The sequence below is a fragment of the Maniola hyperantus genome, chromosome 11, assembly GCF_902806685.2.
Source record: "Maniola hyperantus chromosome 11, iAphHyp1.2, whole genome shotgun sequence".
In the NCBI taxonomy this organism is placed as follows: Eukaryota; Metazoa; Arthropoda; class Insecta; order Lepidoptera; family Nymphalidae; genus Maniola; species Maniola hyperantus.
The window spans coordinates 4,507,912-4,535,453 of NC_048546.1; the positions used below are offsets into that span (position 1 = coordinate 4,507,912).

At 37.7% G+C, this 27,542-nt stretch overlaps 1 protein-coding gene across 9 annotated transcripts in view; it reads right to left on the reverse strand.

Annotated features, from left to right (window-relative positions):
• Positions 1-2,675: 2,675 nt before the first annotated feature.
• LOC117986294 (monocarboxylate transporter 14) overlaps positions 2,676-27,542 on the reverse strand; it is a 57,458-nt gene continuing 32,591 nt past the window's right edge. For 3 of the 9 annotated variants that reach the window (XM_034973123.2, XM_034973126.2, XM_069501821.1), the window contains exons 4-15: positions 22,193-22,440; positions 20,177-20,305; positions 19,279-19,455; positions 17,935-18,104; positions 16,374-16,443; positions 15,775-15,988; positions 14,968-15,146; positions 14,031-14,174; positions 13,624-13,702; positions 13,095-13,326; positions 12,064-12,282; positions 2,676-10,245 (exon numbers count right to left, since the gene is read on the reverse strand). In XM_034973123.2, the coding sequence (XP_034829014.1) occupies positions 10,236-10,245; positions 12,064-12,282; positions 13,095-13,326; positions 13,624-13,702; positions 14,031-14,174; positions 14,968-15,146; positions 15,775-15,988; positions 16,374-16,443; positions 17,935-18,104; positions 19,279-19,455; positions 20,177-20,305; positions 22,193-22,440 (1,871 nt within the window). In that variant the 3' untranslated portion in view covers positions 2,676-10,235. Of the gene's footprint in view, positions 12,283-13,094; positions 13,327-13,623; positions 13,703-14,030; positions 14,175-14,967; positions 15,147-15,774; positions 15,989-16,373; positions 16,444-17,934; positions 18,105-19,278; positions 19,456-20,176; positions 20,306-22,192; positions 22,441-27,542 lie in introns of all 9 variants that reach the window. The other 6 variants (XM_034973127.2, XM_069501819.1, XM_034973129.2 and 3 more) reach the window with 5 other exon arrangements.

The following is a 27,542-nucleotide window of genomic DNA, read 5'->3' on the forward strand; positions in this document are numbered from 1 at the left end:
CTCACATATATGCTGCCTTTTAATTGGTACCTAAATACCTACTTATGATTTGCCAGGTTTCCTACCAAACGTCTACGAACGAGTCTTCAGCCGCACTGAGTATTGTGCTCTACCTACTCGAATTCATAAAATCCAACTATTATCCACTGTGTGAAAGTCACTTAATTGGGAGCGGTTTTTCCTATAGGTACGCGCATTTTCCATGCGGCAGCGCCAGACGAATTCCTGTGACTAAAGCTCGGACTACACGGAAACCGGTTCGGACTTAGGTTCAACGAGACGAGCTGATAAATAGTAAACCTTGTAAAAGTTACGTGATCGAAGATGTTGCGATACCTTGCCATCCCTTAAGTTGGTGGAACTTTGGTTGGTAGAAGAGAAGCTAGTTTTTTCGCTGGTAGTACCTACCTATAGTCCGCGACAGATTGAGATGGCAATTGGGATATGAGGCGGGAGGACGCCCCGCACACTCACACGTCACCCGCGCTCGACCGCACCGGGTTAGCGCGGGGGCTGTGCGGGTATGCGGGGCGTTCCCTCCCCGATTGTTATTTCCACCTGTCGTGTACTATAGTTTATCATAGTAACCAAACGACGAAACAAGATGGCATGACGGGATTTCTATCGTGCGGGAGTACCCCTATTGGGTGATCAATCGGCCCATACTTCCTGCGATGCGCGGACTTCTTCCCACTATGCTGCTCATTTAAATTGTTTTTGCTGATCACTGTATTCAAGTCTGTAATCCTAACAGAAGCTGCCTGTATAGTCACAGTTCACGATAATTAGAGAACTTGTAACAAAACGTCGATGTCACTGGCAGGCTTCAAATGTTCCTATAATACGGTATTTGACAGCTAGTCAAATCAGTAACTTTTTATCAAACGTCAAAACGCGAGCTTAGTATGCGAGATTCTATGAAATACCGGTGTGTGACGATAATCATTGACGTGCTTTTTTTTAGTTTAATCGATAATTTAAAATGGTTATTACACTTAAAACCAGCAAAGGACGTGGGCTTTACGTATTTTGGAAGACCCTCTATTTCATAATTACTGAGAAATAATTTATTTTTGATGTAGTCAAATACCCAATTCGCCTATTTGCTTTGATTTCACTTGACATATCGTCGACTCAGGATCAATCCGAGAGTTCCCTTACTCTAGTCAAAGCCTTACACGATTGCTATATAAGGTGTGATTAAGTGCTCCCCGTCTTACAAGTAGATACCTACATTAAGAAATCAATAAACGTAGCGGTAATTGCTTATATCCATGTCCAATTTGCACGTACTACTTGTAGCGAGCCTTAACTGGCTTTATTTCATTTCCGTTAGATTTAGGACCAGTTGCACATCGAGCAATTTAACTCACGTTACGTTTGGACTTTGGATACCGCTAAACACTTTGCACGTCAATAAAAACAAAAAATACCACAAATCTGGATTTGTTAACATTCATCATCATCATGATCATCCCATCGCCGGCTCACTACAGAGCACGGGTCTCCTCTCAGAGTGAGAAGGGTTTTGGCCATAGTCTACCACGCTGGCCATGTGCGGATTGGTAGACTTCACACACCTTTGAGAACATTATGGATAACTCTCAGGCATGCAGGTTTCCTCACGATGTTTTCCTTCATCGTTTGTTAACATGATTTATTAACATTGGGCAAAAATTTTACCTTTAATCTTAAGGCGAGTCACCGAGGTGGGCAGCGCGGCTTGTAATTAAACCGCTTGGCAACATTCAAATACTGTGTTTCAAATTCAAAATTTGAATTTAATAAATTATAGAAGTCTTGTTGAAAACCAAAATTTAGCAGGTTCTCTGTAGTACTTAAAGACAAATATTTCCATATAAAAATTATTTGCCAAGTCGGAAATTTTAGTATTAAATAATTCGTTTTAGACTTTTATTTCGGCTTATTTCAAGATTTTATTTGATCGAGTAAAGTACTTCCTATTGTGTATCAAAGTAGCACATTCTTTAGACAATGTCTTTAGGTATATTGTATATTTTTAGTAAGACCATTATTTAATAGTAAATACCTAAAACATTTGATCTAGCAAACCAGTTTTTTCCGCTTAGCCTCGGTGACTCGCCTTACTCACAGATATGAATATTGATCATGTTAATAAGTAATAACACTTTCCTAGTTCCTTGTCAGCTTAGGTATAACTACTACGCGACAGGTCCAGATAGCAATCGGGGGACGCTTCGTACACCCGCACAAGATTAGCGCGGGGGCTGTGCGGGACGTTCTCTCCCCTACCTATAGGTTGTTAGGGTGACCGGTGACCAATCAACACAGCTACGCTGTGCTGTGCTGTGGTATGCTCTATCGCTCCTCTTAAATTATAATGAAGATACAAACAAACCTTTCTGTGCTGTGTTTAAAACATTGCGTTGCGATACGTGTTGGCTAGCTCGTCATCGCGGTGTGTATATCGCTGTCTTCCATCTATCTGACTTGCACTTGTGCACATGCATGTCACGCTGTCGCAGTCGCACAGCACACCGCGCAGGACAATGTTGTTTGTAGAAACAGCACCAGAAAGTTAGCTTAGTTGAGCACAGCACAGCGCAGCATAGCTCAATGTCACTAACACACGTTTCCTTCGCGCTTTGCGTGTCCGAACTTTAAGAGGCGAGTAAAGAAAAATAAAACGAATATCAGTTCATCATCATCATTTTAATGTTATTTACAAAAAATTCGGTGGACATCATCAACAACAGCATGGACTTGTACCATTTACAAAGCGGCGCTAGAATTATTATTTCACACAATGACACTTGGTTTAAACTGTTTACATATTATATTACTTCCAAATACCTACTTAATTCGGTGAAAATATTTTAAATCGAAAGGTAGAACTAAAAAGGTAGCTCAAAACTCCAAATCGCCAGCGGTTTTAGTGAAAAATGACGATAATATACTGAGACCTTAGGCTTAATTTACACTGATAAGGAATCGAAGCGAATTTCTAAAATATAACATAACATATTGACTTCTTTCATTTGAGCAAGAAATTTGTGTTTTATGTGGAGATAAAAGTCAATAGGTTCCTATGCTATGTAATATTTTAGAAATTCGGTCCGATTCTCTATCAGTGAAAATTGAGCCTAAGAGCGATCATGCACTCATCCGATCCGTTCGAAAATACGTTCCGAAGTAGTCATACAACTATTTGTATAGTAGCTTAAGCACTACGTCCGACTTCCATCATCCGAGTTCTCTCCGATCCGTGAGAATATCTCGGACTCAAATCGGACATATGACGTAGATATATGTCAAAATGTCCACTGAATAGCTTGGATTTGGATCAGAGTTTTCTGTAGTCAATGCAGAGATGGGATTAGTGCGTAAGCAATATCCGAGTTCGGTTCTAGTTTTTATATCCGTATTTTCACGAATTTGGATTGGATGAGTGCGTGATCGCTCTGAGTGTAACTTTTGTTGATTAATGTGACGTATTGGTAGCAGTAAATGTCATTAAGTACGGACGGTTAAACGGCGTCATTTGATATTTTTCATAGGCTTCTATGGTATTTTCATATAATGGCAGATTTACGTAACTCCGATGTCACGTTTTTTACCTTCAAAAGTTACACTATTCATTGGGCTCAGGCGCTAATTCCTCAGTTAGTAGTTACTACACAAATCTCTTAATTGCCAGGTCTAAAATCAGTGTATCCCTTACTGCACGAAACATTGTGAAAAGAATAACATGACCTATAGTTTCGTTAGGAGATTTTTGTACAACTAGCACCAATATTGGTAAAATTGATCAGCCTTAGCGGACCATTTGCAAAACTTTGGTTCACCTCCCCTTGCTTACCCAATAGTTTACCTTTGAGGCTATATTTTATCGACTTTTTACAGTATGTACAGTGTACACTTTCCATTCCTAATTTCACCACAAAATTGAATAGAAAATATTTATTAATTTTTATCAGACCATGGATATAGACTACCTCTCATGAATAAGGAAAGACTACAGAATAGGTATCTCCCCATTTAGTTTAAGAAAAAGATTAATAAAGCTAATTCAACAGCCACTTTGTGACATCAGTGCATCATAAGGCGCAGTAAAACTTTTTTCAAAAAGGTGTTGCACAGAAAATAATCCAAATGTATTTATTTTGAATCATAATATAATAACTATTATTTTAAAAACATCGCAATTTACAATATATTATATGTAAACAGATTAGATAACATAAAAAACAATACTTTGAGCCAATACTGAATAAAATACAAAACAAATAATTCAGGGATTTCTGATGGTGTTGAGCCAATTTCACTAGATTTAAACTAGCGTAAATTGTTATAAAATAAATGATTTTTTAAATATATTATCATACAATTTTATTTATATTAAATGATATCAATTATATAAAACTGGTGCTTATTATACCTATTACACGTAAACGCAGGTCCAGACGCGAGTAATGTACCTATCAGAATTTTTCGTTTGAGAGGTCACTACGAACATTTGAATGTGGACTTTAGAGACTTTCGACACCTAATTGCCGAAAGTTGTGGTGAATTATTTGACGATTCAAAAGCACTTGTTAAAGTTTACTTGAATATATCTCTACATGGTATAAAATAAAGTCGCTTCCCGCTGTCTGTATGTATGAACGCGTAGATGTTTTAAACTACGCAACTGATTTTAATGCGGTTTTCACCAATAGATAGTGTTAAGAGGAAGGTTTATAGCTATAGCTTAATTCTCAAAAAATTAGAGATCCCTAGAGAAATCGAAATAATGTCGAAATAAGATGAAAGTCCACCTTTAAAGCTCGTGCCCGGCGCTCGCGCTGTTCCAAACACAAAGCGCTTATTTGGATAGAGTTCATGTGCTAATTGGAGTTGCTTTACACGATATGCATTACATTACACGCTTCTGGACCTATCTTAAAGGCAGGTCTAAACGTGTGTAATGTAATGCGTCGTCGAGTTGAACTTCGAACGAGCATTGGAAATGTTTGCAAAAAAACTGACACTCGTTGAACCCCAGCACGTTTCATATTCATAGTATCGTCCATACCAAGAATTCGCGTTACATTACATTACTCGCGTCTGGACACGCCTTATGACAATGACCATTTATTCCAGTACACTTCATTCTTTTTCGTGATGACACATTGGTATCAACTCCATAAAAATTCATTTTCAATATCTTAAAAACATAATAACACTTTTGGTTTATACATAAAGCTATAACAACAGTTAACTTTTGAAATATTATTAATAATACATGTCGTACAATTCTTATAGCAGTTCACGTTAAAAACTTATTTATTAAAATCATTACAATCCATTACACAATAATATTTAATTAATTAATGAATTACATAATAATATTACAGGCTTGTTATAAAAGAAATATATTTTTTCGTATTAAGCATTTGTATCACATAATTTGTTTTCCTATATCTAACGCCTAATTCTCAATGTTTTAATAACTCACTAAGTACACTTACGAGCTAAATTACGCAATATATTGACACAAAAATATCTTTTGATATACATATTCTTGTAAAATATATTAGTACTAAACACATCACGCATACTGGATGTAATATAACATATACTGACTTGTGATTGTGACCACTGCCTATCGTAAATCAACAAACACCTGTAACAACGTTACATATTATATTGATTTTGTTACTTCATTTGGTTATTTTAAAATAGGTACTTTATTCCTACTAAAAGTTAAAAAATTCTAAATAAAATTATGTTATCCTTACATCCAGTACTAAACAACTGATAAAGAGTAGCACAGTTTGACTAACAAAACGATATTATAAATACATAAATAAGTTTGTACACAGTTATCTGGTAAAATTCGCGACCCCTAAGAACTTGCATTTTTTTACAAGTTACAGTTATTTAAAAAAACCCGCGATTTTTGTGGAAAACAAAACGACGATTTAGTTAAAAATTCTCAACTTTTGTCCGAAGGTATTAGGGGTCATTGAGAGCATTTGACCTCCCCTAGAACCCATATTATAAGTGATCGTGATGTTTTACCAGCTGAATGTAAATTAGCGCATTTTTAGGTATTATACGAAAAAAAACACAAAATCTTATGAAACAACTAATAAAACTTGCGCTACAGTTTACAATTTTAAAGCCAGGTTTGAACCTGGCATAGGCTTAGTTATCATTTGAACACATATCTATCAATGAAACATTATTTGGTATCGAATGGTTACAGACAATTGACTGCGTTGCGTTCACTCACATCAATATTATAATACCTACAATAACTCTAGATACTTGATAGCTCTACTTACACTATTGTTCATAGCAATGGCACATGATAAAAGTTGTAGAATTGCAATACTTAGTAAAATTGAGTAAAAACCGTTAGGACGTAATTGAATCGCAATTTGAGAGTTTCTCTAGCTATGCCACAAATATGACGCGTCAGTCGCGACGGTCTATACCTTATACGCGGAACGAAGTTAATATATCACTCTCTCTACCTAATCCCTTACAAAAACAGAGAGCACTATACTAAGTTGGTATAGCGCTCTCTCTGTTACGTACCGATACAAATGATAGAGCCAAACAAAGAGAGCTCTATATTAACTTCATTCCGCGGATAGTGTATAATATGTGACTGAATTCATATCGTAGAAGGTAGTCATTGAGGTATGCGACCACGACCACGCGCAACTTATCGCTCACATCAAATACTCTTCATACTTTTTATACTAAGTATAGTTTATGTGTCGCGTTCTAGTACCTCAAATAGGGTAGAAATTGCGCTAAGCCATCGCGACTCTTTCACTCTCGATTCTGCTTGTTTGGTTCCGTCCATGTTGGTAACCAATGTGTCGTAACCAACTATGAAATAAGATTAATATTTTGTCTTTTCGTATATAAGATAAAATCAAGAATATTTTATCCGAGTTCGTAACGGAATAAGATTAAAATTACGTCGTTTCGTAGTAACCAGTTACAAAAAAACATTAATCTTATATTCCGTTATGAACCCGGATAAAATACTCTTGGTTAGTACCTAACCAGCTACGAAACGGCGTAATTTTAATCTTATCCCGTTACGAACCCGGATAAAATATTCTTAATTAATAACCAGTTACGAAAAGACGAAGTATAAATTTTATTTCGTAGCTGGTTACGAAACATTGGTTATCAACGTGGACGGAACCGCAATGAAGAGCATTAGGTGAGCGACTGCGATACCTTGCATACACTCGCGACACGAAACAAAAGTTTCGCATGACGCGGTCGCGCAGCTCAAAGTTTACGTAAAGTCTACCTTGATAGTGTTCTTAGATAACGACGAGAGGCCACTACCGAGTACCGCCTAATATACCCACAATGTAAGAGTCGCGTTCGATTTTGGATTGCATCGTACGATATTTAGTCAAGCTCAAACCTATCTTAACATTAGACTTAAAAGTGACTCTTTCTATGTCGCTACTTTAGTTTTTATTCTAGCGCGTGCGTACGCAATTTAAACACTAAAATTATAGTTCATGGCGATTTCAATAAAAACCTATCTAGAATTCACTAGGTATAAGGTATTTTTAAAGAGAACAAGAATCAGTTCATAAGTATCTCTCTCGTTAGTAAAATAGCGAAACTCGAAAAGTCAATTAGTTATCCGATAAAGTAATAGTCGATTTTGAAAATGCCTAAGTATGTGTAGTAATATGTGCTCATACAAAAATAACAAAGCTTCTATAAGAACTAGGGCTAAAGAAATAGGGTTTTAGGTTTAAGTCCTATTTGAAGTCTCCATTTTAAATGAGAAACCTACTCAGTAATTTTTTGGCTTTATTTTTTTTTAGAAAACCTATGACGTTTTTCTAATTGCTAACAATTTTAGGGGAGTTTTTAAACTACTTTCTATATTTTGAGTAGTCGTTTGTTTAGTGGTTATTAGCCGCTTGGTATTTAGTTAAAACATCAAGACGGTTGATTTAAAACAATTTTATTTGAACTACCTACCTAAGTATTAGTGTTTATTTACAGGTGTGAAATTAATATCTACCTACTGTATTTACAATTTCATTTTTATTTATTTTTATATTTTTTATTTTTAGACCGGATCAAACTATAAACCAAAATAAATACCTACTTACTTAGGTATGTATTAGTATTATCAGTAATTTGAATAGGGACTGGAGAATAATCCAAAAAATAAAAATAAAAAATCTAGAAAACTTGTATTACCAATTTTTTTTTCTTAGAAATGGAGACTTATTTTATTACCTATTAAGTTTATCTTGCTCGAAATTATTATGGTACACATCGGCAATCAACACGTGTAAAATTTATGTAAGCCATTATTATATACAGAGTCCTATCTAGTAACTTCATTAAGTAACATGTTACATGACAGACTTTACAATTTACATCTGCCTTCATACAATCGCCCGTTTTTTTAAACCTTAATCTAAGGGGGTTTTGTTTAAAGTTTATCATACGGGGTTTAGAACAATAAGTTTACTTCAACGGTCGAAATATACTTTCTCTCATACGTTTACTTATTACTCATAATAAGTACCTCAGTACATATATATATTATAATTAGTTTTTGAGTTCATTACTTTTTGAATAACTTACTTTTCATTACAAATGACCATATTAATTAATACTTATATGGCACAATCGGAAATTAAAATTCTACATAAAAGGCACGGCAAAATAACTGCATTAATTCGATAACCAAGGAAATAAATCTTACTGTAAAACATGCCAATTGAAAATATTAATAAAATAATAATAAGCGAATACGCTTTTAGATATATTAAAGCCATACGGTCTTAATAAAAAAACTTTATAAGATGTTTAAACTGATCTTAAACTCGTGCTTTTTATAATAAGGTCAATAAGGTTTAAAATATAGAAAAAGATTGTATAAAACATAGTTTTTTCACACATACCTACCGTCTGCACGTTTAAGAACATTGGTTTATAATCTACACTGTGTAGGTTTATATAATGTGTACAGAATCAGTTCTCACGCGCCATTTTAACTTTATGTGTCAACTGTCATGTCAAAGGTACGCTTTTGATATGACAGTTGACACATTTAAAATGGCGCGTGAGAACTCATTTTGTACGGACTATACCTCTTCGATGAGATCTTCATTTCATATTTCATAAGTTCTACACAATTCTTGTAATCCATAATTATTATAAAAATTAACCTCAAATGTTTACGCTATTTTGCACCATAAGTACAATATTATACAGTTGGTATATCTTCGGACATAATTTTACATAATAAAGAATTCGTATTAGTACATGATAGTTACACTATTATTAAAATATAACACAGCATTCAACATGGCTTGCAGGACATTGAAAATATTGCTTATATTATTTTATCTATTGAATATAATTTATTTATTGAAATTAATTATTTTAACACAATTTATTTACTTTTGTTTTATAACAGAAAGTAATAATTACAACTAGAATTTTATATTTTATAAGTACCTACTTAAAACAGTAAACAATATTTTCAATGTCTACAGCCAATCAAATTTGGATCTTATTCAACTTATAACAAACATTTTACAATCGAGACTTAGGTGTCTCGTCGACAAAACTATCTTATTTAAATTCTATCTACTCATTTATACACATTCGCGTTTTGAGACCTCGGTATCAAGCAGAAGTAGAAGAAAGGTTAGAAGAAAGATAGCATGGTTGACCTACAAAACCGTGCTTGGACTTAACCGTAAAAGTAATACAATATCTTCAAGGTAGTGTTTAGTAATTAGAAAAGTTTTACGTAACTAAACGTAAGGGATGGGCGGTCCATAGGAGATATGCGAAAAAGATGTACTAGAAAAACGTGACAATACATCCTTTTAAATAACAAAAAGGATTATTAGAATCGGTTCGATTTGCTGGAGTTATGGAGTAGCGCAGCCAAAAAAATACGCGCAAATTGACACTTTCTTTTATTTAAAGTTGGTTAAAAATTGAAAATAAGGTTGGTTAATGGTTTGCCATTAGGCAATATGAAAACAAACCGATCATTTCGGTTCTATTTCTAGCTAGCACATCTTTGTAGCCAGTCCCCTATAGATTTTGATACGGTATTCTACTACTATGTAGTTACTAATTATGCTATTAAAAATAATTCTTTGAAAACAATAGCTCCTTTTTTACCACAAATTCACACCAAACGAAATAAACTATTTCTTTTGTTCGATCTTCCAACACTTGAATTAAAAGGACCTGTTGGAAATTAAAAGGACCTATTTGAGATACCAGCTGTTTTGAAATTTGGGTTAGTATTCTAACTACGTTAGGGGCGAAGGGTTGGAAATAGAAAACATGCTTTTTAGTAACTAACTACTTGATATCTATTAATTTGCGTCTACTTATATTTCTTAATAGATAAAAAGGTTGGTTTTAGGTTTAAACTTAAAATGATCATGAAGTGAAGCCTCATGGTTTTGCGATTGAATTGTTCAGCATAATATTATACTATGTAATAGAATATGCTACAAGTAAGATAGGTGAGCCATGATAGGGCTTGTCAATAAATATAATATTTCAACTAAAATGCATAAGTCAAGAAAATAAATCGCTTTATTTTAGGGTCAAATTAATAATAACGAGAAATGGTCTCAAGCACTGAAAAGGACATATACAAGTACGCTAGAACAACTTAAGACGTGTGACGTGTGTGTGTGTGGAGAAAATGACAGTTATTTTTTGGCCGATTTGAAGTGCCCCACGGAGCGTACCACCATTTAAATAGACACTTTGTGTGAAAATTTGACCATTTAATGGTTATCGCGTTGACACAATGTTGATGTCTCATCAGTAACATTTAGTTCCGAGTACGCTCACTGCTGCTATCAGTACCAAAAAGGCGAAAATAAAGTAGTTTAAAAAACAGGTCGGCAATCGCTGGTCCAATGTGTATTAATATTTAATAGAGATCAGTATTCTCGAGCCACACGTTCAAATTGCATTTTATCGAAATCAAATAAGGAAAATAATTGATCGACTAATAAATTATTGCCCTAAACATGCTATATAACATGATATTAGATGACACAGAATCAATCTACTTATCGAATAACATAAAAGTAAAAGATTGCCACAAGAATGAAGGAAAAGTTAGTGAGGTCTCAACCGCTACATTGAATTAATATTCTATCTACTGTTGATGCGCGAGATAAATGCCATCGGCGCCTGTGTTTTATCATTATCAGTCACGAGGCGGACAAGATGTCGACAAAATAAGATAACTAGGCTACACTTGCTATCTTATAGCCGAATACAGAAAGTTCTCAAGCCGTGTCCTTAGGCGACCAGCGAGCGGCTGACTGTCCGAACACGTGACACGAAAAAAGCGTCTTTAAAGAGTTTTGAAAACGCGTCAATATTGATTTGGGTACAATACTAGTTAAAACGTTAAAGCTACGCGTCCGCTGAACCGAAATCGGAACGTACGCAGCATAAGGATATATTGCTCTTTATATTGAGTTTTATAGTATGCACTGGATCAGCAAATTCCCAATGTCACCTGCCCCCCGATTATGTAAGAATAACCATTTCATCGCTATCGCAATCGTCAACAAATTCTGCCCTTTGATTGGTTGATTCGCTGTTTACATTTTTTCACAGCCAATCAGAATTTCTTGACGATTGCGATAGCCATGAAAAAATTCTTACACAATTGGGGGGCTGGATCAGCAAGTGATTGGCACAAGTATCCACCCAAAGAAGTCGGCTAGTATGAAAATACCGATGCAAACTCCGAACACTATGGACGCACCCTGTAGCATGTAAATGCCGACCCTCCGATTCTGACCTAGTGCATACGGACTTTTCGTATGAACTTTCTTCTCGGTAGGAAAGACATTCTGAACCAGAGGTAGATTCTTTGATGATTCAAAAGCACTTGTAAAAGTTTATTTGATACGTTTCAGTATTCGGCTGTTAGTGCAAATAATAAAATGCATCGACATTCCGTCTCCGTATCTACTATTTAGGTCACAGTCGCACCACTGGCACTCAGCTCGCGATGTGTCGACTTACAGCACGCTCTCGCGCTGGGAGAGCTCCGTGGGGCTGGTGGGCGACGTGGGCGAGGGAGGGTCGGAGGGCGAGGCGGCGGTGCGCGTGATAGCGGGCGCGCGTGCTAGTGCGGCGCCCATGGTGATGGGCGTGTCGTCGGGGTCGTCCTCCTCGCCCTCCTCCAGGTCCTCGTCGATGGGCGTCAGCACGTCCAGCGGCTGCTGGATTTCCTCTGGTTTCCTGTACCAAAGTATAAAGGTCAACCTGGGTACAATCCGATACAATCTTTTTGGCTAACACTAAGAAATAAATAAATAAGAACAACGCTGAAGAAATTTGTTATCAAACTGATCCGTAACCTCCCCTTATATGTGATGTGACGTCATAACATTTTAATTCTTAAGGTTCGTACGCACCTGAGCGGCGCGGCGCGGCGCTTCAGTCCGACTGCAGAACGCGTCACCTCAGGCCGCTCGACGGTGCCTACCGCACTACAACTTCAGTACGCGGCACCTCGCGTCACTTGCGCGTCACTTTTATACCCGTTCGCGTACGAGCGCGAAGCGCCGTGCCGCGCCGCTGGGTATGTCGCACTAGCGTCACTGCACTGCGCGTCGCTTCGCTGCGCTTCAAAATATTCTCTCCAGCCGTGCCGCGCGGCAACGCGCGGTGAAGCGCTGTGCAGCGCCGCTCTAGTGCGATATGCGCCATACAAAATGATAGAAATGATATTTTGACGCTCTGTGCCGCGACGTGCAGCTCGCTGAAGCGCCGCGCCGCGCCGCTCAGGTGCGTACGAACCTTAACTTGCGCAACCTATTCGCCCTAAACAACGTAAGATAAAAACCAGGAATAAAGCAACGACGCAAAGTTATTTTTCGTAACGTCATACACCGATTCAGCCAATGGGGATTCAGTAAATTGTTGAAACGGCTGTGCAGTATCAAGAAGGCCGAATGCTTTGGTTATCTTATCCAGTTAGTTATATCAATTTGTTATTAAACTGATCCCTAATCTTCTCTTGTGTGACGTCATAGCGTTTTAATTCTTACCTGCGGAACATGGGCGCCGCAAACGACGTAAGCGTGGAAGCTAGGAAGAAAGCGGCAGCCATGTAAAACGAGGCGTCGTAGTTTTTCGTAGCATCGTACACGGCACCGGCTAGCGGGGATCCCACTATAGCGGCCGCGCCACGGAACAGTATGAGGAGCCCGAACGCGTTGGTCAACTTGTCCAGCCCCAGAAGATCCACGAGGATGATTGATGTTAGTGAAATGTAGCCGGCTGCAAAGTTTTCATTCATTAAGTCGGTACATGGTCACTACGGGCCTTGTAGAAAGCTCTGAGTCACACAGCAGGTTATACTGAGGTTCTCTAGTAATACAATTTTAAAGGTGGAGATATGTAAGAGAATCGGATTACGAAACCAACAAAGTTTAACAGAAATATATCAGTTCAACGTGTTCCGAAATTGACGTGGCAATGGGCGGGGCACATAGTTCGAAGAATCGGTAGACGTTGGGGTGTCAAGGTGCTAGAATATTCCACTCATTTTATCGAAGTTAAAAATCTAATACTTACAGATGGCAATTCCAAAAGCAATAGCGACACAGATATACGTCGCATAGGAGTAACAGAAGGGGGTAAGAGCCACGGCGATCTACAACAAACAAAGATAATTTTTTTTTTAATTATTCAATTAAACTTTTGCAAGTACTTTTGATTTGACTGATAAAAACTTAAGTCGGATCTTTTGCGTCAAAATCTCATTAAAAATCTAACGCAATCTGTTTAGCAAAACATTGGATCTTCTGCAACATTCTTTAAGCCGGACAATTTTTGATAATAATTGCGACTGGCCTAAACGCAATTTTTTTTATTTGGTCCACAAACCTGACTACAATTATTGTATTATAGCAAGGTAGTAGATATACAAAAATACTAGTTGTTAATTATTGAGTAGTAATGAAGGTATGTGATCCACATACCGTAGCAATAACGAGACAGATGTTGTTGAGTAGTAACGAATCCATCCAGGGGAAGTCCGCCACCCAGCCGCACGCGATACGGCCAATCGTGTTTGTGATGCCGATGATTGATAACAAGAATGAAGCTTGAGATGGTTCCACACCCTGAAATACCAACAAGGATTATAATCAGGCTGGGCTTTCTTAGTCTGAGAAATATACCTGCGGTAGTATGGCCCTTCGACGGCACTTTCGCTTATGAGAGAGAGAGAGGAAGATAAGAGACAAGTGTTTCCGCGATAAGGAGGCGTTTATTAATTACTAGCTTATGTTCGCGACTTCGTCCGTGTTGACTACATAAATTTCAAACCTCCATTTTACCCTCTTAGCTATACATCACAGCCTTAGTTTTTGAAAAACAATAACAACAGTTAGGTAACAGATTCTATAAACTCTTGCAGTAATAGGTCTGTCTATTTCACTGGAAAAGCGTTGAAACGATATTCAGGCCGATTCTCTTGTACGCAATATCTAAACTGAACTAAAATGGCACATCTAAATTTATTGCTATCCCTTTCATAATGTTGCTTGCGGAAAAGGATAGCACTAGATTTAGACTTGTTAATTTAGTTTAGTTTAGAGATTGTGTACAAGAGAATCGGCCCCAATGACTAGTCTTCTAAGATAAAGGTTGCTCCTTGAATACAGACATTTCGGAAAAATATCTTATTTACAAGATTAAACTGAAATTTTGAACTTACAGGCCAGTAATTTTCTTACTAGCCCATTAGATATGCTTTTATTATAATATGAACTTGTGAGAAAGTTTTCTTGTAAGATATGCTCTTAATTGATTTCTAAACATTTTGTCCAGACTCATGTAGAGCAAAGGCTAAATATACAGTCTCACCAAAAGAGGGAGTTTTTGTCAATGCAACATTTATCACAGTTCACTCACGTTCTGTTGAGCAGCGTCCACGATATACACGAAGGGCACGTAGAGGCCGGCCATGCCGAAAACGTTGGACACGCCGATCAGCATGAACGCCGGATCCCGCAGCAAACTCACGTCCAACATAGACGCTAGCGCCGATTTGAAAGATTCGGGCAGCTTTAGGCATGGACATAGGTCGTATTCTGGAAATTAAACAATAGATCTTCTTAGTATTATACTCGAACATGCAGTCAGGATGTGCCATTTCTTCTAGGTAAGCGCGCTCCATCTTAGGCTGCAGATCTGATTGCAGCCAAGAGCTAGTCTATAAATTAAAAAAAAACAGACAGATCGAAACGAGGTAACAGTACTGTAAAAATCTTTTTGCAAGAATCATTTCCATATAAAAAAATCTTAGGCCTTCGTGCCCGTATCTACAGAACTGCTCAGTCGGTGGCAGTTTGGAAGTAGTTATGGAAACTGAAAAAAATAAGCTCATCAATTGATCTTGATAATCTTTTTATCTATATATCTATATATAAGCTATGAAAGGAAAAGCTGACTGACTTACTGTCAAACTACTGGACGGATCGGACTGAAATTTGGTATGCAGATAGCTATTATAACGTAGACATCCGCTAAGAAAGGATTTTTGAAAATTTAACCCCTAAAGCGGGTAAAATAGGGGTTTAAAGTTTTTGTAATAAATGTAGCGACTTCTGGCTCTGGTACTGCGGCAGGTTGATGACTGAGCCGGAATAGAAGATGTATTTGCGAGACATCGGTCGGACCATTCTAGAACTTTCAAATTTTATGGTAAAATATACTTACGCTCCTGTCTTTCTAGATCACCAGCTTGCCTGCTCTGTGGCAGGCTCAGCACGGAGTTCCTGTAACCTTGTAGCGACTTTTGGCTCTGGTACTGCGGCAGGTTGATGACTGAGCCGGAATAGAAGATGTCTTTGCGAGACATCGGTCGGACCATTCTAGAATTTTCGCGCGGCGATGCTACTGATAACTTCGAATTGTAAACTCCATCGTCGCCCTGAAAAATGGATCTTAACTGTATTCTGTTTCGACTACTCGAACTAATCCAAAAATTACATTAAAATGATTGTTTAGCCGACTACGGCCTCAGAAACAAGGTTAAGATAATGCGAAAAGCGTTATACCAAGATATGCGTCATAACAATTCTAGTATGGCAGACACAACAGAAAAAAAAATTCATTGAGAATAAAATTTAAATTGATATAAAATTATAAATACAGCGAGTTTGGTATCTGTAAATGTAAGATCTGATTGTGTGGTTCCAAAAATATATAATTTATTACGTTTCTTGTATCGATTCTGAAGAAAAAATCTATATTACGGAATTTACGGAATTTATAAAAAGTAATATTATATTCCTCTGTATGCATCTAATACTTACATCACTACGATACTGGCTGCCCATGGAAGTTTTGGACGCTGCTCTGATTGCAGCTAAGGACGGTTTAAATCTGAAAATTGAGAATTAATTTCTTACAAACTTACACACAAATACTCTATGATTTTGCAACATTTTCTTTGACATACATATATATCAAATCAATACGCACAAGACAAAACCGATCGATTGGATCGATTGAGTACGTCACAGTAAAGTATAACATAACACTAAAACATTTACATTTACATTCATTTATTTCAACAAAAAAAACGATTACAATGTTGTTTTCTTCGTGCTCGTAAGCGCTTGACCCAGCACCAAGCAAAGACATTTATACAGGTAAAACCAGAACATCCCAAAAGCTAGCATCTAAGAATATTAAAAGTATACAATGGAACTGATTCTGAGCACAACCTAATTTTAGAGTATTCGCATCCTCTTCTTACTAATGTAATGTGAAAAGGTCAGACACAGTTTGACAGTTTTAAATTTAGTTTTTAGATGAAAAAACCCGTGATTTTAGCGCACAGTTATAAAAAGAAACCTTAATTTGACGGTCCTAATATATCAAGCGGCAGTATATTTTGCCAACATCGTGGAATTTGAAAATCGATAGGACAGTATGCTGACGATTCTTGCTATATTTTAAAATATAATATTAGTATAGATAAATGCAGCCTTTTGGTATGCCGGCATGCAGGCGGTAAACAGCCTTAATTACCCATATTGCGTAATAAATGAGATGTTGGTTTTGTTTGTTTGTTCTTCAATCACGCTGCAACAGAGCAACAAATTGACTTGGTATTTGGATGGATACAGTTAAAACGCTGGAGCGTCACAGAGACTACTTTCTATCCCGGAAAGTGAAAGAATTGCCAAGGGATTATTAAAACTTAAATTCATGCTGACGAAATCGCGAGCATCAGCTAACATAAGATACATTCATTTATTATAGTTTTTGCAATTCACGAGCCCATGCGAATTTCACCTCTGATTACGTTACGTAGTACTCGTATATGCATGCACATTGCGTAAGAGTAGTCACGCATACCCACACATTTACACTTGTACAAATACGAGTGAACAAAACATCATCATAATCAACCCATCGCCGCGCCGGCTCACTACAGAGCACCGGTCTCCTCTCAGAGTGAGAAGGGTTTTAGCTATAGTCTACCACGCTGGCCATGTGCGGATTGGTAGACTTCACACACCTTTGAGAACATTATGGAGAACTCTCAGGCATGCAGGTTTCCTCACGATATTTTCCTTCACCGTTAAAGCAAGTGATGTTTAATTAATTAAAACGCACATAACTCCGAAAAGTTAGAGGTGCGTGCCCGGGATCGAGCCCCCGACCTCCGATTAGAAGGCGGACGTCCTAACCTAGGCTATCACAGCTTATGTTAGCTACTATGAGCCATGCGCTTCGTGAATTGCAAGAACTATATCTTCTGTGACGCAAGATGGCAGATTTTCTTCACTATAGCTACCGTTTCCCGTTGGACGTCACCGTTACCCAGCACCAAGCAAGCCTGCAATAGGAAGGTCGTGTAAATACCCATCGGCGGCGGGGGCTGACCTCTCGGCGACGCTGTGCTTGCGCTGCGCGTCGAAGAAGGGCACGGAGCCGTTCTTGGGCATCGCGGCCGCGTGTGCGCTGAAGGCGGGTGACGACACGTTGCGCGACATGTGCTGCGCTTGCGCGTGCGCCGCCGTGCCATTCTCGCTCTACAAAAACATTTTTGAAGTGAATTTCCTTAGTCGCGATTGGAAAGCATAGTTTCCCGTGCTTCCTAATGCGTATAAGCGAACCGGCGCTGGAGGTAGTATAATCTGTGGAAGCGGCTATACTGAACTGTCAAACGCCATAGTTAAAAAATGTTTATGTAAACATATGAAACTACTCCTTAATCTTATAATATTTTTAAATATTCATAAAAGGAGCATTGACTTATATATTACTTTGTATGGACAGGGTTATTGAACAAACAAAATGGCACCGACTCATTGGCGCGTAAATGTTAAATATGCGCCAATTCAACCTCAACGACGTCTAGATTTCAAACGGGTCGTTCATTAGTATCTAAGAGGTGGCGCTGATTTATTTGGTTTCTAAATCGTGAAAAATTTTGTTCGCTTGACTATATCTTGTCATTTATATCGATGAAAATCTTTATATTAATGCCTGTAGATCCCCATTGCGACTAAAGAGCATTGATAAAATGAAACAGCTGGTCGATTGCGGAAAAACTGCATCAATCATTATAACAATCTCAATTGTTGTGATTGACTGAATATATGGAATTCTTGTTGTAACAATGCATTTAGTCAATTGTGAGCGAGCATCAAGCAATCAGAGGTGATTGCGATCGTCACACTATCTGTAATCGAGTACCGTAAACTCCACTTTCTCCTTGAAAGTTTGTTAAATAATATTTAAAGGCTAATAAGGGGCGATGGCCTGTGTAGGTGTAGGCGGCTACACAACAGTTTGTGGTCACTGACTAAAAATAAATCGAACCGAACCGAAGACTGCGAGTCTACTTGGTCATTTGTCGTCCGTCTGTCTTGCTAGGCCTTATAACGAATTAATGCACATATATGACCTTCACTACAAATTCACAAATAATATGTAAATCAAAAAGTCCAAAGCCGGACAAAAATCAGTCAAGTATCAAATAGAAATAAAATTATAACTCAATTTGCCAGTAAGAGATAGATAGGGAAAGCACTTTTTGATTTTGATAATTTTTCAGCTTGTTATTGTCGGGACGTTTAGCCCCAGTGATGGTGGGCACAATGAGCAGGGTGGGCAACGGACATGCCAGGTAAATTCGGGATTGTGGGCACGCGCGCCAGCGCCACCAAATTTAGAGAAACACGTATTATTTCTGAATATTACCTTTTTCTTGAGCTCGTTATCGTCGGGCACCCTGGCTTCGGTGATGGTGGGCAACGTGGGCACGGTGGGCACGCCCGGCATGTTGGGTATAGTGGGCACGCGCGCCAGCGCCTCCAGGTTCAGCGACGAGTGCACCCCCGGGTCTATGTTCAGGGGCGCCTGCAATATATTGGAAGTCTTCCAATAAAAGTCAATGTTAGATCTACCATGCAATTCACAACACACAAATATTCACAAAAAGAAAATCTACTACAAATATCTACTATCTACAATATAATTTGTCGTTAAACTACGAAGTAAGCTTAAAGCATTATTCTACTATAGTTTTAATAAATTAATCACAATATTATAAGGCGTTGATTTTAGTAAGGCACTAAATGCTACTACGCAACAATCGTACTAATCTAGTGTAATGGAGAATCATCATTATTATATTTTGCCAATGTAAAGGTAGACTAAGGTAAGCGACTGCGACACGCGACACGCGACACTTATAGCCACGTGATTGTATACAAAGTGTCGCGCGTTGCGGACCCTCACCCAAATGCTCTTTAAATACATTTCGATACAAGGCAGTCCGCCAACGTCGTGTCCCAAATGTCGCGAGTCGCGGTTACGTACCGCAATCTACTTTAACTCAGTCACAGTACGATATTCCTGCTTTTATTTTGCAGTACGTCTCAGTTCCATTTTAGGGCCCTCAACACCGCGATGCGACACGGCGAACCTTCGTGACCCGTGTAACCGGGCTGTGCAGTTTTTGCCAATCGAGATCGCAGTTTTTGAGTTTTGACGATCGACGTCGCGTCGCGGTTTTGAGTTTCGGCCCTATTAATGATAACTGATAAATAAAAATAAAACAGAAACAAAATAATTAGAACATGTGTGTGACATCTACCTTCAATCTCTTCTCCATACTGCCATCAGGTAAATGTACAACGAAGTACGAGCCTCCTATGGAACCTCTCTCCATTTGCAGCCGCTTCTCTTCCGCCATTCGTTGCAGCAATGGCTTCTCCCCTGACGTCTGCAACAAAGACCTACTTTATAGTTCTTCGCCTGTCTACAAGCTCGTAAAGGATTAAGCATAAATGTCTTATTTTGTTTTGTGCAAACTTTAGTGTAGTAATAAACTACTTGAGGGAAAAATAACATATCTCTACAACCTCTCCTTATTCCCAAATGTCACTGGTAGAGACTAGAGAGGCGCCATCACCACGGACGAGGGAATCGCGACGATAGTCTCGCCTTGTGACAAACTCTATGGGCAAATGCGATTGTCTTGATCTGCACAGGGCGATACTATCGCGGCGATACGAGTGACTCTGGACGAGTTAAGCGTCATGCACTCATCGCGTCTCGTGGCGATACCATTGAATTGAGTCTGCAATGGTATCGCCGCGACCAAGGGACTAATTTCGATTTGGAATCCAATAAGATGATTCTGGAATGATTAAAAAAATAAAATAAAATAAAAATCTTTTTTATTCAAATCAACTACTTTCGAATAGTCGGATGCATCTACCACTGGTTCGGAATGCCTTTCCTACCGAGAAGAACCAGCAAGAAACTCGGCGGTTGCTCTTTTCAAATATTCTCTCAAATAAATATTCTCTCAATAGATGTGCAAAATCCAGTCGCAATTTGGGGCAGATTAATTTTATATAATTTTATTTATTTATTTTAATGATATAATTTGTTCTTTAAATAGCTATGTTGAATTAGGACACTTATTGAGTAGGTATGTACATTTATAAATTATCGGATATTCATTATGACACAGTAACCCAACGCCTATACAAAATGTTCTATCCTACATTTTACGAATGTACAAAACCATTGTGTGTAAACGCTAATTAGAGCATCCGAAATGCACGCTGTATCAGGTGCAATGTTCAACGGATTCAAAATTAAAGCAGCTATTTTTAGTATTGCTTGTTATTTTTTATACCTACTGTTGGATTAAAACAACTCAGTCATGCCAAATGGACCAATTCCCACTAGATTTCAACATGGGGTTATCCAAGGATCACCAAATTCCTGAAAGGCCGGCAACGCATTGGCGGTTTGCAATTAATGTTATTGGGCGGATAAAATCACTGTTTTTTATTAAAATAAAAATAGATGAAGTGGAAGTTCTAGATTCTTAGAAAGATGCCCACTGGATTGGCTTTCGTCGATACTATAATCTTAGTCAAAATATAAACCGTCAACAAACTCCGCTGAAAATTTAACTAACTATTATATGTATACAAACTAAAATATTATATACTTATACGTTTGCAATAATCTTATCCAATTCTTAGAACACGAAGTAGAAAATTGATTTGTTACAGTTGTTTACGTTGTTGCGAATTGTAACTAAAACGTATTATTTTTGTTCGGAATCCGACATACTCGCGTCAGGAAAAATTCTAATGTTCTACTTAATGCGTGAAATTCAATTTTAATTTTGATTTTCCTATGAAAGAGGAGCTTTGTTAGGTTGCTGTTACTTCTTTTACCCTGCAATTTATCAAGCACTATTTGACAAAGGAAAACATTGCAGAAAGCTTCCATAATATTCAAAGAAATTTTGAGGTATGTGTACCAGCGCAGCGGGTTGATTCGATAACTCAGTGTTCAGCACTAAATGAAAGCCATCAAACTCATTTGACATTGATTGGTTCTACATTGCTGCTTCAATGAGCGATATAAAAATATTTTTTCGCAGAAAATCATCAATGGATTATAAATAAATTGCAAACGAGCTTGGCGGCTTTCGATCCGTGATGACCCAGTATCAGTTAGCGAATCATCACGCAGGAGCGACACAGTACAAAACTTCCAGAAGTCGAAGTGCGTTCGTATATGCAGGCAATGCATGCATGACTATGCATAATATTACCGTGTTTGGTGTTACACTAAAACTTACTTTGGGATACACCAGAGGCCTCATCAAAGCGCCGAATACGGCACAATTTAATATTAACCCCGCAAGCAACAGGTTCGCGTTCTGCCACGAGCCGAATTCATTCAGCAAAATTGTGGCGAGTGGGGCAAAGCTGAATGTTCCTACGCCGGATCCGCATACTGCGATACCCGTGGCTAGGGAGCGACGGGTCTCGAAGTAGTAGCCTACTGCTACGACTGACGGGAGGTAGATCATGCCGAAGCCCATACCTGCAGAAAAATAATAAGTTCAATGATATGGTTTAAAGGTTTTTACAATATATACTGGTGCTTATTCGCTTATACACAGTATCTTAATTAATTTTTCAGCAGTGTCAAACCGTTAATGCATACAGTGCAGTGAGACGACGTCGCTCTCGTAGCTTTAGTTTTAAGTATACGTTATTGTTATCCCCATTAGATACATTATTATCTTGCAAATCTAACAATAATTGACAATCAAAAAGTTTACAAAGGTACCTATTTTAAAATTTAGTAAAATTAAATGATATCTGACTGTTGACTTTTAGGCCCTGGATGTTTGCGAATAAGCTGGTCGGTAAAGTCGTATTACATATCATTTATATTGGAGGGATCCTACCCTAACTATCTTATACTAAGCAAAATAATTAAAGTTTGTTCTGCCGATTTCGATCCGAGTTCGATTGTAGATTTGTATTTAGTCCCTCACCCGTCTAGCTCTGTGACCCAGAATTAAATTTAACTAGACCCAGAATTATCTAGACGCCTCCGTACATCGACCTGCCATATGAAGTACTATAACTTTAGACATTATTTTCACAATACACTACTGTAAATGTAGTATGTATTACTTTAAGACCTGTTACATTAGTTCAGTTCCGAGATTGTTTACAACGAAACTAGCACCATAGCGAAAGATTTAGACTATGTAGCTATTTTGGTTCCTTTGTTTATTATGGAGGAGAACTTGATACTTGAAGCTCACGGTATTTGCCTGTAGGTATATGCAATATGTATTTTTGTATTATGCGTGTTATTATTTCTGATAGCAGTCAACCAAGAAAGTATATTAGTTACAGTAGTGCTTTTAGGCATTTGAATTTTAATTCAAATATGTATCTGAATTCAGAGGATTCAAATTTTTTTCGTACATTGCACATCATAAGTATAATAAGATTGGACTCTGGCAATTTGCTCGACAATCATTTTGATTCATTGCTTTAAAGAGTGATACATTAGACAGCTATTACAATTACGTATTTTTCAGTTTCACGACCTCGACATCAATCACATACTAACTAGTAACTACCTACATACTATGTACCTACCAGACGAAATTAATAAATTGCTATTGGGCTTCATAAATTTACTCTCGAATGTTTGTTGCCTAATCATTATAGGTACTCAGCGTGGAATTTTCCAAAAGAGGCCCTGAATAACAAGTTTCTTACATTTGTGTACCCTACTACACGTAGATCATCTTAAACTGGGTGTCGTTGTTTCGAATGCCGGGCAGGGTTCTTTTAGGGTTTCTATAAAAACACGTGAAGAAACAGCACAATAAAACCCGCATTTCTCTGAAGAAATTTTGCAAGACCTATTTCTACTTACAAAAGTAGAAATAAAGGCTAGAAGATATGCCCCAGCTTTACTTATGAACAACAACCAGACTACGTTAAAGAGGTCGGCGCAATTTCCTAACTAGAAAATGAAGTGTTAACGAACTTCTCTACATTGTCTGTAATCACAAAACATACAATTCAATTAACCTTATGCTTGCTATTCTAACACAAACAGATGCATTTGAACAAATATACAATATCTGGTGTATGATATTGATAACGTATGAGTCAATGTTTGCGGCCCACAAATCACCAGTGGTAACGAAACCAGACAAAGGAATCGGAGTGTTGCGAAGGGGTCATCAGCGCGAATTCAATATGCGTCACTTTCCAGGAAGCGAAGGATACAATTGAAAAATAAGTACATGTGTAATGAAAAATTTACAAACGACCAGGTTATAAGGTGCAAACATTTTACAGTCACGACCTTTCATTTTTATTCAGAGACGAAAGCTGTATAAAAAATTTCCGGGAAGCAGAGGATACAATTGAAAAATACATGTGTAATGAAAAATTTACAAATAAGGTGCAAACATTTTACAGTCACGACCTTCCATTTTTATTCAGAGACGAAAGCTGAATAAAAATTCGCCAATTATGATTAGATGGTAGACGTGAAAGAGATTTGCTCATTTCCGAACTGGAGTTGGCACCTACTTCTATACTTGTAATAGATCTGTAACGACTTTACAAGCTTTGAAGAATGAGTATCGAAAAAACATCAACACATCAAAGCAATCATCTCTTTCTGGTATGAAGCGTCGTAGACCAGATACATAATAGGTTTATGGATACAGTTGTATATGATGTTGGATGTACGGTACAGATACGGATACTGGTTTTCTGGAACCGCTGAAACTCTCACACAATAGAAAACTGGCTTAACTTTAGTTGCCGAGCAATATCACACCACCCCATTCCTGCTTACAGTAGTGCAGCCATTTGAGAGGTTTTATCAGCAATGATGTCCATTTTGAAGGTTTTTTATTTTGATATTTTAATAAAATATTTTTATGGAATCAAGTAAGTTCGCATTAAAATTGTATTTTGTGATCATGCACGACGATCTGTGTGTTTTACTTTAGTTAAGTTTAGGGTTTTATTTTATCTATGCAAGTTTGCGTTTGTCTGAGATTTTACTAGATGGTAAGTGATATTTTAGTCAACGCGGCAAGCATGAAGAGGCATATAATATTAGTTATACTCATAATTAACTCCGTGTAAATCTTAGTGCATCCGATATCGTATTTATTTATTTTATCCCGATTTTGGCGATGATCTCACGGATCTTGAAGAATTGACGCTAATGCGAGTATACAAATGGTTACTTGTGCAAATGTGACAAAATTGGCAATATAATAATGTAAAAATCACGAATGTTTCTAAATGTATTGGATGAATCAATACCCAGTTTTTTGAATTTTTCATGACGATCTTGATGTAATTTTTGTTATTATCCTGCAACGCTACAACTTTATAGTCAGCCCGACCACTGCAATACACAAGCAGTGGTTTCTTAGCCTTATCCAGTGATCCTTAGCCCTAATCTATTGATCAGTAGTTACAATGATGAACTAAGTATCTTTTTTTCCTAGATTTTTGAAAACGAGTCCCCGGGTCGAATAGCGAATGTAAGTGAAATCATCTCGTGCCTTCTTCGACACGAAGTTTGTCGATCATTTTCCGAAAAGCTTCTCTTTCTAAACCGCCTCTTTTTTCTAGATTTAGATTTTCGTGAACAAAATATCACGTAATCTCTACGTAAACGTAAAGTATTTTCTACCGAGATAACAATCGCGCAAATTTTAATCTCGATTTTTCAATTCGCTGCCAATGTGAGGTGCTTAAGGTGGTTAAATACCTAGGAGGTGATGGAAAATCGCATCGGCCACACGCACGGCTAGTCTGGCAAAAAATATTGTATTGACCACAACACAGGTAAATTTTCTAGGTTTATTTTATTTTATTCAGATACAAGTTAGCCCATGACTGCAATCTCACCTGGTGGTAAGTGATGATGCAGTCTAAGATAGAAGCGGGCTATCCTGGAAGAGGTATGGCAGTTTTTACTAAACCCATGCCCCTTTGGTTTCTACACGGAATCATACCGGAAGGCTAAATCGCTTGGCGGCCAGGCTTTGCCGGTAGGGTGGTAACTAACCATGGCTGAAGCCTCCCACCAGACCACACAGTTAGGTTAACCATAACAACTTCTTTTTCATCATACCTATTCGAAAAACTAACATTAGCATTATTAGGCCAACATCAAAATTTTATTTTGTTCTTATGGAAGTTTGAACTTCTCTTCTGATTGGTCCGCGTGTTGAATCATTCGCTTCGCTCTGAATTCAAAATAACGCCCTCGAGGAACAAAATATCACTTTGACCCCTTGTGACACAAATAACTATTGCGTACCTACCAATAAAACAAAGCAGTGTAGCGCGTAGTGGGTATGATAGTCCCAGAGCAGACTGATTACCACGATGGCGCTATCGAAATTGGGTCACATCGAACTATTTGCACGTCAATATGAACTAGCTTACCCGATCTGACTTCGCTAGAGTGGATTTTTTAGGGTTCCGTACCTCAAAAGGAAAAACGGAACCCTTATAGGAGCACTTTGTTGTCTGTCTGTCTGTCTGTCTGTCCGTCTGTCTGTCACGAAACCTACAGGGTACTTCCCGTTGACCTAGAATCATGAAATTTAGCAGGTAGGTAGATCTTATAGCTGACATTTGGGGAAAAATCTGAAAACCGCGAATTTAGGGTTAGATCACACAAAAAAAAATATGGTCATGGCTTAAATTGTGGTCATGAACTAATAATTAGTATTTTCAACTTTCGAAGTGAGTGACTATATCAAGTGGGGTATCATATGAAAGGGCTTCACCTGTACATTCTAAAACAGATTTTTATTTATTTTTATGCATCATAGTTTTTGAATTATCGTGCAAAATGTCGAAAAAATACGACTGTAGTACGGAGCCCTCATTGCGCGAGCCTGACTCGCACTTGGCCGGTTTTTATTATAAATCTGTGAGGGTGTGGAATTTCCAAAAATAGTGAGTGCCTACGTTATCAAAGGAACCTAATGTCAAAATTTTAAGTTTCTATCCCAAGAGGTTTAGGCTGTGCATTGATAGATCATTATGTATCGATAACAAGCTTCATGCCCGCGAATACGTCCCGCTGACGCCCGCGGACTCAGATTTTTTTTTAAATAGCTCATGGGAACTCTTTAATTTTCCTGAATAGAAAATATCATAATTTTATGCCTAATATCACTTTGCCAATTAATGTCAGACAGACAAGAGTTACTTTCGCACGGATATGGATGTAGGAAATATTTACAGCGCCTATTGCTACAGTCGTATCGTAGTAAACAGTTGATAGATACGTATTTACCTACTTTGCTATGCATTTGAATATATTCCATTGAATTGATGACATAATGCTATTCTATATGTTGTTGTTGTTGTTTTTCAAAAATAATTTAATATCTAATAATATAATTAGGTACCTAGTGGAAGAAGATGTAGACATTCATAATAGAATTCTTAACTTGGGACCATGGAATCTTCTGTGTGTACTTTACTATGGTTAGATTATTCTACTTATCAGTAAAATGAGTACAAGAAAATGGATTGAAATATCAATCTGTGATAAGAGCGATCAGATAACGATAAGATTATTAATAAGTAGTTGAAGGTATACCATGGCCAGCAGGG